This window comes from Etheostoma cragini, chromosome 11 (genome assembly GCF_013103735.1).
Source record: "Etheostoma cragini isolate CJK2018 chromosome 11, CSU_Ecrag_1.0, whole genome shotgun sequence".
In the NCBI taxonomy this organism is placed as follows: Eukaryota; Metazoa; Chordata; class Actinopteri; order Perciformes; family Percidae; genus Etheostoma; species Etheostoma cragini.
In genome coordinates, this window is record NC_048417.1 from 8,233,775 (window position 1) to 8,248,576 (window position 14,802).

At 40.6% G+C, this 14,802-nt stretch overlaps 2 protein-coding genes across 2 annotated transcripts in view; one reads left to right on the top strand and one right to left on the bottom strand.

Moving 5' to 3' along the window:
• The first annotated feature begins 5,881 nt into the window (after window positions 1-5,881).
• On the top strand, window positions 5,882-12,141 carry serpine3 (serpin peptidase inhibitor, clade E (nexin, plasminogen activator inhibitor type 1), member 3). The gene is made up of 9 exons (XM_034885684.1): window positions 5,882-6,206; window positions 7,410-7,739; window positions 8,817-9,044; window positions 10,004-10,246; window positions 10,535-10,733; window positions 10,828-10,928; window positions 11,122-11,208; window positions 11,327-11,410; window positions 11,928-12,141. Exons 2-9 carry the CDS (start codon window positions 7,475-7,477, stop codon window positions 11,978-11,980), a joined length of 1,260 nt encoding a protein of 419 aa, XP_034741575.1. The 5' UTR covers window positions 5,882-6,206; window positions 7,410-7,474; the 3' UTR covers window positions 11,981-12,141.
• Window positions 12,142-12,251: 110 nt separating this feature from the next.
• Window positions 12,252-14,802, bottom strand: part of ints6 (integrator complex subunit 6) — a 22,106-nt gene continuing 19,555 nt past the window's right edge. Inside the window, exons 17-18 of the mRNA XM_034885678.1 lie at window positions 14,370-14,463; window positions 12,252-14,053 (exon numbers count right to left, since the gene is read on the bottom strand). Coding sequence (XP_034741569.1) covers window positions 13,960-14,053; window positions 14,370-14,463 — 188 coding nt within the window. The 3' untranslated portion in view covers window positions 12,252-13,959. The remainder of the gene's footprint in view (window positions 14,054-14,369; window positions 14,464-14,802) is intronic.

Sequence of the window (14,802 nt, forward strand, 5' to 3'; positions counted from 1 at the left end):
ACATTTATACCCTTAAGTTTTTCTTCTACAAAAATAAGTTTTCAAAGTAACATGAGCACAGAATGGGAGTGTTGTGTGCTGACGAGAATGAGAGAAAAGAGATCTTTATAGACCATATGTGCTGCGTTGTCTCATACAGATACATGTCTGTGAGTTTTAGGAGGGGTTTACTGTTGTAATTATAAAGTAAAGCAGAGGTCTTCAACAGGGCATCGGGGACCCCTGGGGTGGGGTCCTCAGAGTTGCTGCAGGGGGGCCATCAAATTATTGGTAAAAACTAAAATTACAATAAAATATGTCTGAAAATATACATTAACATGAATCAAACATATTATTTGTTAAGACACATCTCTTTTTGATGATAGGCTTACTGGCCCATAGATGAGGTAGCCATTAGGCAGTCATCCACAGATACAGTTAAGCTTTAAAATTCACTGTGCCACAATTTAACATTAAAACATGATGTATAAATGTATGAATACCTCAACAATTATTATTTTAACAACATTAGTTTATGCAACATAAAAAAGTTATGTGTAGGCTCTAGGCTGCACTACATGTTATTGTAGGCCCAGTATAATATAACTCAATTTATTAAGAGGTCCCTCTTTTTCAGCTGTGGTGTCCTTGGCCTAAAAATGTTGAAGACCCCTGACGCAAAACATTATCCCTAACCAGAAGCACGGGTATTTCTGCAGCCATACAGTACAAAACTGAACCTTGAATGCAGAAGAAAGGTTTTTCCTTCAGTACCAAATGGCAGCAGATGGTGCTATAGTGAACCAGGTTGAAAATGCTACTACAACTACAACACTTATCACTAACATGTGTATTAAAAGCTGCACAAACCAAAACTTCCAGAGTGAAACTGATCCAATGTTAGAAACCAACATGATGTAAAACTTTGTTCGGCCTTTTAATTTTTTTATTTGTTGCAGTAGTGAATGTTCAGGACATTTCTCAAACATTTAAGGGCATTTTTGCTTTCTAAAGCTGCTGTCTTGACACTCAAAATAACAACCACCAAAAAATTTTCCCACGGTTCTCCAGAGCCATGCTCCTGCGGGGTGAAGGCTACGTGGGACACGTCCCCTCACGTCGCCCCTCTCACAGTGCCAGCACTAGTAGCTTTAATCCGCCGTGGCGTACCTGGCAGATCGCTCTGGCGACACCGGCTCACAGCGCTGCTGGCGTTGTTGCAGCCTGGCCCGGCCCCGCACACCAGCATCCCCTCTAATCCCTCCCCGCCTGAACTGCCCAAAGGTCCTGGAGCCTGAAGGGAAGTAGGACACTGAAATTAGTCCGTCAATCACATCCCAACTGTGCTCAGTGCATCTCTCCTTAGCGCTCTCCTTAACTTTTTCACATAGGCTGCTTTAAAACTGTATACTGGCAAAAGCAATATCTTTGCAACTTGGTCTGCTTTTTCTTATTCTTTGTTGTCTTTCTTTTCTTTTGATCGTCTTCTATGCAACACTGTTCTTTGACTTGAATCTTTATTATTTATCCATCAGTCTTGTTCATCTTTATCATCTTCCTTCTTTGTTGTTGTCCTATTTCTTCTTATTATTACTCTTCTGTTGTTGTTGTTGTTGTTGTTCTTCTTCTTCTTCTTCTTCTGCTCCTTCTTCTGTTGTTGTTGTTCTACTTCTCCTTTGTTGTTTTTCTTTTGGGGCCTGTACCATGAAGCAAAGATTAGTGGGTTAGCCAGCTATAGTAGTAGTTATTCATCATCATGTTCATCTTTGTTGTTGTTGTTGTGCTTCACCTTCTGCCTCTTATACCTCTTCTTTTTATTCTTCTTCTTTCCACTGAGCATTCCTGTGGTTTTTAGTTATTTTACTCTGTAAACCCCTCCTACTCCTCCTCTTCCTCCTCTGTTCATTATCATTTTCCCTTTGGGGTCAAAGGTCAGGTGGTGAAAAAGGGACTGGGTGAGCAGTCTGAATGGAGAGCCTGGTGACAGTCTGCGTTAGTTAGGGATTAAGTTGCTGCGGTGTGGGAAAGGCGGAGGCATCGCAGAGTCACACAGAGACACTGATCAATGAACATATTTTGAAAGGGTTGGAAAAGTTCTCATGGAGTAATAATAAAAACAACAACCTGGAAACACAGACTAACATGCACGTGTAAATGTTAGGTACAAGAATCATTGTTGAGAATTCTGAAATATACACTTTCTCTCATGCCTAAAATGTCTAAAACTACCAGTGAATGTTGATTCATCTCGAAATTATTGTAATATCTTTCTTCATATACAGATACAGAGCCACAAGTGGTGCTGATCAATTTAACATCTCATAATGTTCTCAAATGGATGTTTCTAAGCACTCTTCTACAATAATAAGTTACGCTGTGATTGAAACATTGTGAAAACACGGGCTGAGTATGTTGACCAGAACATAGACGTCATTCATGTTTACACTGACCTAAAAAGTCAATTTTTAGTGTGTGTACACTGGAGGTTTTTTAACAATCAGCCCTGCAATTACAATAGACACAGTGTGACAGCAATATTTTGTCTATTGATTGGAGGGTTGGTGGTTCCATTCCCGGCTCTCCCTATACACATGTCAAAGTTTCCTTGAGCAAAATGCTAAATCACAAATTGCTCCTGATGGTCTGAAGCGCTTTGTCCGCTAATGTAAAGAAAATGCACAAGGCAATATAAATGCAGTCCATTTGCCATTTGTTTCAGGTAAAGGTAATTGTCCTTTATTGTACAAAATAAATTCTTCAATTAACACCACATCACTAAATATAGCAACAGAATCAGAAACACTCTCATCCACTGAGACACTATTGCTCCCCTCTTTCACTTCTTTTCTTATCAACAGACTTGAGGCTTAGACTGGACTCTTGTGCATTTACTCATACAGACTTGAGACTTGGCTTTGACCCCAAAAGGGACAGAGCAGCTCGCCGTGTACTCCAGCAGTATTGCCTGTAGACAAACTGGTTGGCATGTCCGGTCAGTTTGACCTGTAACCAAGTGGCAGCCGACCAAACTGCTGGGTAAACTGGCAGCTCAAAGAGCAGTGAAAGTGACTGTCCTGTTAATATCAGAATGCTATTTTGAAACAGTGCCAGGTGCACATAATTACCTGCACAGATAAGTGAAGAATGATTATTTTTAGAGAAGCCTCCTGAGCACAACTCCCCACTGCAGAGTGATGCTGTTGCCCTCCATCCCGATGCCTCAGAGCAGCAGCAGCTTGCTTTGCAGTTGGTCCACAGATCAGAAACAGAGAGCGCAAATCATTATTTCTACTTCACAAACATGAACCCCTAACACAGTGTTTCTTCAAAGGCCTCACAACCGCCAAGATGAAAGCTGCTGTTTATGGTGGCATCTTTTCAAACAATTGTCTTTGGTCACTTACCGTGACATCTCATCTCCTCCATCCCAGTCTTTAAAAATCCAAATTCCTGCGTTTGGAGTTGGGGCGTTGGGTTTTAAAGAATGTGGCGACTCTGTTTAATGAAGCCGCGCCATGCCTCCACTAATTAGTCAAGTCCAGTAATGGCCGGAATCCCCCATTAGACAAAGCAGCCAAATACCTGATGGCTACCAATCGTGTTCTCTCCTTCATGGGAAAAAATGTCCACAATTTATTTTGCTGACCGTCATGTCCCCAATTAAGAGGGGCAGTTGAGGGGAGATCACTCCATGGAAAATTGATTTTAGGTGAAATACAAGGCATACCTTATGCTTAAGTCCATTAATTTCTCTGCTCCTTCTCACTGCATTATTACTACATTAATAGCTGTTAAGAGTGGAAAATGTTGGATCATGTGCACACTCAATAAAGTTTTATCTGTATAACTCCTTCAAAGGTAATTACATTCAAAGATCTAACGGATTTTAGAGACGTTGAGCAGTTTTGTTTTACATAGTAAGGGAGGATTCGTATTGGTCCTGCCGCTTTTCAAAGGTTGTTTGACACTTATTTGCTACAGCAAGAGTAACATCTGAATATACAGGAAGACTTTCTTTAAATCTATTTCTTTCTTTTTTGCTTCTTTTGGGGATGCAATGCTTTGTTGGATGATTACAAATTTTGTGTTTTAGCAATACTGTGACAATGGAAATGTCAACCTGTTCCTCAGCCCACCACTTTGATCCAGACGGACACATCTAGACAAATTGTATTGGATTGCCAAAAACGTTTTGATATATTCATGATTCCCAGACATTATAGCACAACAACGTTTGTGAACCCCTGACTTTTCATCCACTGCATTTAGGGGGTTGAGTGCGATATCTCAAAACTCTTAGATGGATTGCCTTGGAATCTCCCTCAGAATGAATTGTAATCATTTTAGTGACTCCTTACTCTTCATCTCGAGCCATCATTGGGTCAAATTTTGAACTAGTCCAACACCTTGGTTCATGATTACTGTAAATATTTGTAAAAACATGTTGACATGTTAACATGCTAGCATTTGCATTTATCTCAACGCACTACTGCTAGCATGGCATGTAAACCTTTTTTTTCAGTAAATAAATTTTTTTAAATCTTTTTTTTTTATCTTTATTCTGTGCAAGATTTGAAAAGATCATCAACAATTAGAGGTTTTTATTTGCTGTTTTCATGTATGAAAATAAAGCCTAATTACTACTATTTAAGATGTTGTACATTGTTAAATAGGCTAGGCTATTATCTTTTATTGTTCTAATATTGTTCTGAAAAAGCAATCTGTCCATATGCTTTTTTACTGCTGTAGCCCACGTCTGTACCCATCATTGATACTAAAATGCTTCCTGATGTCTGACATGCATTACAGTAACACATGCTGGAGCAGCAACATGTCCATGATGAGTGAGTCCACATTCCACAGAGTGATTCCAATTAGAAATGCTGACGCAGAAGTGTGACACTCAGAGCATGATGTCTTTTGATCATAGCAACAAAAGGCAGAATGGCTTGTATAACAGAAAGGATGTCTTGAAAATAACAGTTTTCGGTATGTTTTTCCTAAAAAAAGTACTCAATAGCCCTAAAAGAAATTGCAATACATATCCTACATTCATAGTAACATATGAAATCTGTGCCATAAGAAATAACATTTGTCACAGTTATCAATACTGATGTTCACAAACAGACACAAAGCATAGATAGATAGATAGATAGATAGATAGATAGATAGATAGATAGATAGATAGATAGATAGATAGATAGATAGATAGATAGATAGATAGATAGATAGATAGAGCAGGGATTAAAAGGCCCCTGCCTTGTGGTAGGCCTATTAATATTGTTTCCCCTGAAAAGTTTCTACTTTGAGATGTGCAGTGCAGAATGTTTCACCTCCATGACTTTGGGGTGGAGGCAGACATTTTAAGAAATCTTAGAGATAGTAACAAATGAAAACACATTTTCCTAGACCATAAGAGACACATGGACATGCATTTCAGTCCTGAACTCAAACAATATAAAACGTTTTGTCAGCAAATCAGACAGCAAATTTTTGCTGATCTTCTTAACTGTTTGCTGTATAATTGTGTTGTGTGGGACTTATTGCTTCATGGAGGTGAACGAACATTTTCCTTTCAAACGCATCACTGTCACGCTTCTTCTCGGTGTCAAGGCCCAGATTACTAGGCTACTAAAACTATTTCTCACTATCCTCTAGTGGTATCTAAGCCTATCCATCCAGATATATATGTTTTGGACAATTTTTGTGGGTGAGCACTTAAAATTAAAAATATAGATAATCCACAGAAATAACATGGATCCACTGTTCACCGATAGGTATACTATGCAGAAATCTTCACCTTGGGTGTAAAAATTCAGAAAATTGCATGCATGCATGCGTGCTGTGCGCGTGTGTGTGTGTTTTTTTTCCCCTTCCCTCTGCCCGTTTTGGGATTTGCTGGTCAGTGACATGCCTCCCTCCGCCTGGCTCCTTATAGCCCTGGGGCGGCAGGAATCCCGGACGAGTGGTACGGACATCGCCGACGGAGACCGCAAACACGGCGCGGAGCGTTCCCCTCTAAACACGGTCTTATGACTAGCCTACAGACTGCTCCAGTGAGAGACGACCGGAGAATCGAACCGACAGCCGGGGACAGCAGAAGACTGATTCAGTAGCAGCAGTGCCGGGGACAGACAGGACACCAGCTGCCCTGCAGAGGCTGAATGGTTGGTGACAGTCTGAGAGAACAGCTGGAGTTAAAAGGCTTCTACCTCACCTGTCCGCAGGTAGGACCCGCAGCTGCGTCATTTCAACTGAGCATCAACGGAAAATAATATTATACAATACAATAATATTTCATCTGAGGAGACAAAAATGATCACAATAGTGGTCACCTTTAACTTAAAGTATAAGCCTAATGGGAGTTTGTAGCACTTATTAGGGTTGGGCTCATCCTACTGAGCCATTATATTCATATTTTAGGAAGCTCCTCCATTTAGATTTTCCATCACTTATGTGCAGTAAGAAGTATTCAAATTATTTATTAAGTAAAAGTAGCAATACAACAATGCAAAAGTCTTGCATTAAACTTCAGTAAAAGTACATTATAGAGAAGTATAATATTATGCTAAGTAGGCAGAAATAGCCCAAGTGAGTGTTAAATTAATATCATTATGTATTATATTATCATTATTATATCATGTATTAACATGTAAGCTACATTTAAATGCTCTAGCCAATTAAGGTGGAGATATAGTTTGATCTACAGCTGTTAAAAAAAATGCAATTAAAATTGAAATACAGTATTGTACAAAATGGATCACTCAAGCAAAGAAGCACCTTCAAAATTGTACTTAAGTAAAGTACTTGAGTAAATGTACTTAGTTACAGTCCACCACTGTTCCTATAGACTAATATTTCTGCATGTTTTGGATATTTGCACATCACTGTAGCTGACCAAACATTACCTAATTCGCTTTAATGTCTCCACAATGACCTTAAATTACTACAGTAGACTAGTAATACAATGTAGAACAGCATTTGTCAGTCTACTTAAATGTAACTCATTTTGCCAAATATGGCTGCTGTTATTGCTGCTACTAAATTGTAGACAACTGTAGACAAATTTATTTTACTGTTTAGTGTTTTTTTATACATCTTGAATATGTCTTTTCAGATTTTGAACTCCACTTGCTTAATATAAATTTGACCTAGAAAAACACTTTCAGTCAATATTTTACGGATTTCTATATATATATCACATTACAGAAAATGTATGCAAAACATATGGAATTATGAAATTGATGTTTCAATGAACTATGTTCAGTTGTAATGCATTACATCCAACAAAACAGTTGCAAATCACCACACCTGCAGTATAAATGAAGAACTTTTACATTTGTTTTAATGATAATGCATCATTACTTGGCTGCTTGTTGACCTCACTGCCCGCAGTGGGTTTATTTACTTTTTTTCTTTTGGTCATACAGGATTTAGTTTTTTGGTTCTTGTGTTGCACTCTGTGGACACTTCCCCCTCCTACAGCACTGAGGACATGCGTCGCCTGCCAGTGGCTTCACTCTTCATTTGTTTCTGGTTGGTGGAGAGAAGCCAGTGTAACGGAAGTCTTCAGGACAGCATGGGAGAGCTGCACACCAGGTTCACTGTCAGCCTCTATCAGACGCTCATCAAGACAGAGAACAACTCCAACCTGATCGTGTCACCAGTGAGCGTCTCCTTGTCTCTGGGGCTGCTCCAACTCGGTGCCAGGGGCAACACGCTGGCTCAGCTGGAGGGAACACTCGGATACAATGTGAAGGGTAGGATTCATCCCAGATTGTTGATGTGGAGATGAAAAAGGAAAAGCTAGTGTTACAGGTAGCATTAGCTGCTCCTTATGCTGTGAGAGTAAGGTTGGAGAGGTTGTTGTTAGCCTTCAGTGCTGTTGGTACCAGGTGGTGGGGAGCGGTGCTGCTACTGCTATTGGCCCTACAGAGCACAGTGGTGTCTGGAGCCATAATACCTGCCTCCACACCAACTCTAATCTCATTAACCACTCCTGAAGCTCGGTCTCTGGGTCGAGAGGTCAGTGTGTTTAAAGCTGTAGAGCGCAGCTTCTATCGCCCCCATGAGGAATTCTAAATAATGAAAACAACACTGTTGTTGCATCCACATGACACAAGCCTTCCGTAATCACAGCCAAACCCCTCTCCCATGCAGTTGCTAGTAGCCAAGAAGGACACGGAGGATTAAAAAAAATACACATCATGCATGACAATAGGCCAACAATAGGTCATAATATCTGCTGTGCTCTAATGAAATGCTGCAGTCATAACCTGTGTTTCAATTCAATACAGGTAACTTTATCTACAAATGCCTCGAGTTTATCAGATGAGAAGATCCCTGTGGTCTGCAGTGCTCAGCAGACTGTGTTAAGCAATGTTCAAATTAAGTCAAATGAGCATTTGTTTTTGCACAGTCCTGCAGGGATGTGGTGCAAATTCTGTTAGGTTGCTGCTGAAACATGCCAAAGGCTGTTAAGATGAAACCATGTCAGGAATGGCTCTTCTGATGCAGAAACATTTACATGTCATTTTTCAGAGTTTTTTTTGAAAGTGGTGTGAATTCTAATTCTTTGACAGTGCTGGTGACCATGTGTTGAACTAGAGCAGATGATTGAGAGATGGTAAAGCTGCTTCCAAACAAGTTCAAAAAGATGAACAGCTGGCAATATGTTAGTGGTTTGCAGCTCTGTGGTGCAAAACCTATTCTTGTGCATACATTTCATATATACAGCTGCTAAAGTTCAAACGGAAGTCTTCCCTTTTTCTAAACTTCCTAAAACTTGTAATGCACCACCACATCTCACCCGTCCTCTGTGTCTTCTTATCCTGCAGATGCCCAGGTACAGGACTTCCTGTTACATTCACAGAGGGACATGAGCAACACCAGCCAGGGGATGTGGCTGCAGCAGACCTGCACGTTATTCGTCCAGAGCGGCGTCCAGCTCTTGACAGAGTTTACTCAGCATGCAGCAGCCTGGGCCAACACCAGCATTGTCCGAGCCAACTTCAGCCAGCCCAACCACAATCGCGGCAAGCTGGAGCGAGCTGGACACAACCAAGGTAAGCAAAACGGCTTTGTAAAACAGTCAGAGCGCCATTGTTACCATTTTCATACTGAGAATGAATGACATTTGTGCGTGTACGTTGAAAGGGATTGCTTTTAGTGAACCCACAGAGAATTATGATCAGCTCTGCAGCTCCATGGAGCCTTTTAGCCTCTTCTAGCTGCTACTGTTTGGTTCAGCCTCCACGCTCTCGTGAACCTTGTTACAGCAGCAGCAGGCAGCTGTTTGCTGCAAACAAGCTTTAATGAACCCACTGTACGCTAACTGCCCAGCACCAAACAAACTAAGCGATGAGCTGGTGAACATAGTGGAGCAAATGGAGTCTAGTCCAGAGCTAAAAGGAGACTTTATTGTTATTATAATGTGGCTCTGTTTCTGGTGGATGTGTAAATAGGAAACGGTTTCCCAACATGTCAGCCAAAACACCTTTATAAAGGGATAATGTATCACCTTGTTGGGGGATTTCTCTACCTTTCTAGCAACCAAGAAACTTGATGAATGCAGCATTATCTTTTACAATTCTAATTCTTGAAGAAGTGGCTTTAAACTGCTTTAGCTTGTGGCCCATCAAATAAATTGTTTTGCTTTGAAGATAGTATTTTGTATTAGATGTAATATTCATTGAAAAGTAGGATTTAGAAAATAAGCTGTTAAAGTCCAATAAAGAGAAGATAGACATGTGTGTAGAGGAACTAAAGTTTTTCTCCAGTTTTCTTGTCCTGGTAAACATATTGTGACCCTGTCTGTGTTGTGAAATAGTGCCCAAGGAAGTATTAGAGGAATGTTTTTTAATGTCAAGTATACCCCCCAAACCTTTATAGGGTATATTTACAAATTATTTTCTTCTGTTCATTCATCAGACCACATTTGCCAGTAGTCTGGAGACGGCTGACTCTAAGAGATGAGTTGTTCACGACATACCTTTAATTTTGCCCTTCCCTTGTTACCTCGCAGATGAGACGTGGCCCCTCCAGGCAGGAAGCAGCAGCGGGGAGCTGTCGGGCTCAGGCGAGGCCCAGACAGAGGCCCTGTGGTGGGGACACCGGCTGCAAATGGCCCTGGTCAACACGGTGGCCTTCAGGGGCGTCTGGCAGAAACAGTTCCTGTTCACCAACACCCAGAACCTGCCCTTTATCCTCTCTGATGGGAGTGCCATCAAGGTGCCCATGATGTATCAGGCTACAGAAGTCAGCTTTGGTAAGAGACACCATCCATCCATCCATCCATCGAAAAGCAAAGAACTAATTCCTTCTTCTCTCCTGTCAATAATTTAACATCAACTGTTGTAATAAACCCATCTTCCAGTAAAGTGAATGTCCAGTATATAGTAATATACAATATCCAGTTTGTTCATAGTTTTGCTAGTTTTGTTTCATTTCATTTTAACTGTCATATCTTGGATAGACTAATCAAAAAATAATCGCCACATCAATCAATGGATATAGTTAGATGTCACTCACCTGAACGTGTTGCTGTCCCTGGCAGGTCAGTTCAGGACAGCATCAGATCAGCGTTACACCGTGTTGGAGCTGCCGTACCTGGGCCGCTCCCTGAGCCTGCAGGTGGTCCTGGCCAGCGAGAGGAAGACGCCGCTGTCCTCCCTCGAGTCCCAGCTCACCGCACGCCAGGTCGCCTCCTGGGACACCGGCCTGCGTAGAACCAAAATGGACATCTTCCTACCCAGGTTTTCTACCCATGCCCCCTGCTACAGAGGCTTTTTAGACTTGGTTGATCATAGTTCTCAGACGTACAAACAATTTGTCATCTGGTGTTCACAGGTTCAGAATGCAGAACAAGTTCAATCTGAGGTCAGCGCTTCCGGCCATGGGCATCAGTGATGCCTTTAACCCGACAGCAGCCGATTTCACTGGAATATCAGGTCAATACATATCGACGATGCATGATTTTGATTAGTTATTTATCAGGTTTTCCCAGAATACACCTCCATAAGCTCCAGTTGATTGTGCTTTAGAGATATACCAGATAACCAGCAGTATAACGTACCATAAGCTGAAGGCCACACAAAGATTACTGTAGCTCTGCTGGCAGCTGACGTTTGTTTCTTCCGACAGTGGAGGAGAGTCTTTATGTGTCTGATGCCTTCCATGAAGTGAGAATAGAAGTCACAGAAGATGGGACAAAGGCAGCTGCTGCTACAGGTGAGAGATGACCCTGCAAAATAATAAAATGACTCATAGATATGTCATTTGACATGATTATACTTGCCTTCAGCCATTTCTTTCAACATAATAATAAAATAATGTTGTAAAATTGCAGCTATGGTGCTACTCAAACGATCTCGTGCACCTGTTTTCAAGGCAGACCGGCCATTCTTATTTCTGCTACGACAGATTAACACAGGTACGTTGTTTTACCGCCACTCCAGCCTGCTTAACTGAACATCTCAGTAGTTTTGCACGTTTTAACTTATTATGACCAATCAAATACAGTTTACATCATTGTTAAATGATGTGCAAAGCATGCTGTAGGGTTTCTCTTCTACTGTTAAATACCATTTCTGAACCATTTTTAAAGGTTTCTGAGTTTACATTAATCCTATGTTTGACAGCAATGTACACGCACTTGATTCTGTGTGATTGATTGATTACATTGATTTAAACAAGTCATCTGCTATAACATACCAAAACCAACAGCTGTCCGGAAAGTAGAAATGAATGTGCTAAATGCAACATTTAGTGCAACAATTTTCACAGTCTTATTTCTATAAACAAAAACAGATGCCTTCTTTCGTACTACAATCACAAATACTCTCCACATAGTGTCTTTTGGAAATTTAAATTAACAAAAAAACACACTGGTATGATCGTTTAACGTGAAAAAAAAACATGTTAGTGAATTGTTTTTTGTTCCATTTCAGGATCCATCTTGTTCATGGGCCGAGTGATGAACCCAATAGACCAAGCACCCTAGACTCATATACCTAAACACCTCTCACACACACAATCCTACCCTGACCCCTATTCACTACTGGTATTTATTTGTGGACCAAAAGCAGGGTCCATGGACACTTCAGGAAGAGGGACACTATTTTTGTACATGTCTGTAAATAAAATTTTAATACATGTTTTTAAGCTAAGAGTGTTTGGGTCCTTTCTTCCATTCCATTAAAAAAAGTCTGTTTTGTCTGATGCAATGTCACTAAATCCACCATCAAACGTTTACAAAAACACGTAGAGTCACATTTTTACAGAACACTTTATTTACATGGCCCTTCACAGTGTAAAATAGAAACTTTATTCATGGAAATACTTACAAAATGGCCATTTTCCACTGAACATTCTCTTTAAATAGTACTCTAGGGTTATTTACATCTTTACAGTGTATTCAAAATACTCTTTTGGTACCGGCCTCTTCACAAACAAAGACAAGTATGGCAGATTTTGGTCCCTGTCCAAGGAGGGAGGGAACAGAAGAGGGCTGCCCCCTGAATCAGAAATCAACTCTTGACCTCCAGACCTTACTTCAAATTATTTGTGTATATTTGAGAAAATTGAACAGGCCTGACAAAAAAAAAAAAAAAAACATTGTTGAAAAAAAATTAAAAATGTTGCAACAAAAAGGTAGTATTTCTTTTAAATTACATTAAATAAACATTCTCAAATTTACACAAGTGCATTCACGGTTAAGTGACAAGAAGTTGGTTTGAGATTCATGGCAGGGAGGAGTTCTGGAGACTGGTTTATTATTTGGCAGCGACCAGCATGTTGGGACAAGCTGGCATCCAAGACCTTAGTTCATCAACACTCCAGGGGACAACGGTGTGTGTTTCAGGCTAAAATTAAGATAACACAGAAATGGGGGGGGGGGGGGTAGCTCCAACCAATCTTATTGCTGATTATGATGCATGAGTGTTAGTTCCTGAGCTTTTTGTCCCTGTATTACAACGTCTGTAACCAATGATGTTGCATCATTCAAAAATTATTTTAACTTTGTGTTGATCTCTCAGAAAACCTGTATTGCAAAAGACACAGAATTTGTTTTTTAAGTTTTACGTTTCCAGACGTAATGAAAACTGTGGATCAGTTTAGTCAAAATGATTCATTCTGAAGTTACTAATCAATATTAATGTTCAGTCTGGTAGGTAAACCACAAGTTGACAAATTCATTACTTGAGCCAAGTCATAGTTGGCATTAGAGTGCTTCAGTTAGTGGAGTGTAAGGTTATTCCAACAGTCAAACAGAACAAACTCATCATCCCACAAAACAAACAGTAGCAGAACTAAGAAGAAGGGAAAAGAATATGAACGTAAGGGAAGAAAAGTGTTTCATAAGCATCTCCACTGGATCCTGTTTGACCCTGAGTTACCAACACATATCCTGAACCCTTCTACACTGTCGCTCCGTTACATCATCATCATAAATAAAACATGACTGAACATAACATTCAGGTGCAGGCGGCTATCTGTTGTTCTCCAGAGAAGTCCTGCACTCCCTCGTTCTATCCGCCTCGTCCTCAAAGATTTTTCACTGTCTTTTAAAAAGAAGAAAATCTAAATTGGAGGAGGAGAAAAAGCGAGGGGGGGGGGGAACGCCTCAGGGCGGGTTGACAGATCAGAAAACCGCCATGTTCAAATGTTCTACAGGCCTAAACATTGGGTAGACAAACACTTCACCTATAGCAATATAATGCTTCCTCACTCCTGCTTTTGGATATCTGAAAACTTGCATCATCCAGGGTCAACACTGACTTTAGTTTAAACTGTGTGCAAATCAACGCGACCATCAATAATGTTGAGAGTCCACTGAAGAGGTGATAGTTTGAGAGCTAAATGCTGTACTGTCTCGTCTCGTCTCGTCTCTTCGGGCACCCAGTACAGGTGGGGTTTCAGAAGGATGTGGGGCGTTGTCAGGTTCATTTTCATTAAGTAAAGTTTAGGAATGAGCCGGTCTCAGAGGGTGTCCACGTGGTTCATGTTATTGGATCTGTTGTGGATTTCTTCAAGGAAGTTTTCCAGCTGTTCGATGAGAACACGCTTCTTGAACCTAAAGCAAGGAACAAACAATAAAAACAAAAGTTTGTTTTCTGTAACCAGTAAGTCCATTAAACCTCACATTTTCTTTTGTCGGGAGCAGGATGCAGCTGGTGATCACAGCATTAGGATATAGAATTGCCCTTTCTCTGAAGAGAGTGGTAAAGGGCGGGCATAAGCAAAGATAGTTGGGCGATGCAGGATCTACAAGTGAAATACAGGTAATAGGCTTCTTAACCACATCTCCAATTGGTTCCATTCCAGCTTATTAAAGACAGCAGTGTAATACCAGTAATGCTGTGACATCAGACGAGGGTATAACTCTGTACCTGGCCGCCTCTTTGATGATGTTCTGGAGAAAGATGAGTCGGGTGTCCAGAGTGCCCTGGATCTGCTTTAGGAGGAGGAAGATCTTCTCATAGTCTGAAAGAGAAGGTGAATGAGGAATAATTGTTCAATTACTGCTGTGTTTTCTAGGACAGCAGAAGTCCTTAAGTAAAGCTGGGCATTTAACCTCAAAAGGTTTTGTACACTGACCGCATTCTCCATGACATAACAAGTATCAAAAACTGTCAAGTACCAGGTCTTATTTACTTACTTTTAGTCAGTTATTTGATGATTTAAACTATTGTTCTGCCAATTCTTTCACACGCACATGAGCGCGCACACACACACACACACACACACACACACACACCAACACTGGTATAGAAGAATATGACTCTTAACCCAGCAGTAGTAGACCATTGAATTTTTGCCAAC

Excerpts from the sequence above, each read along its gene's own strand:
- serpine3 (XM_034885684.1), top strand. The coding sequence starts at position 7,475 with ATGCGTCGCCTGCCAGTGGCTTCACTCTTCATTTGTTTCTGGTTGGTG. Across the intron at positions 9,045-10,003 it reads GCGAGCTGGACACAACCAAG|ATGAGACGTGGCCCCTCCAG; the intron begins GTAAGCAAAACG and ends GTTACCTCGCAG. Across the intron at positions 10,734-10,827 it reads ATGGACATCTTCCTACCCAG|GTTCAGAATGCAGAACAAGT; the intron begins GTTTTCTACCCA and ends TGGTGTTCACAG.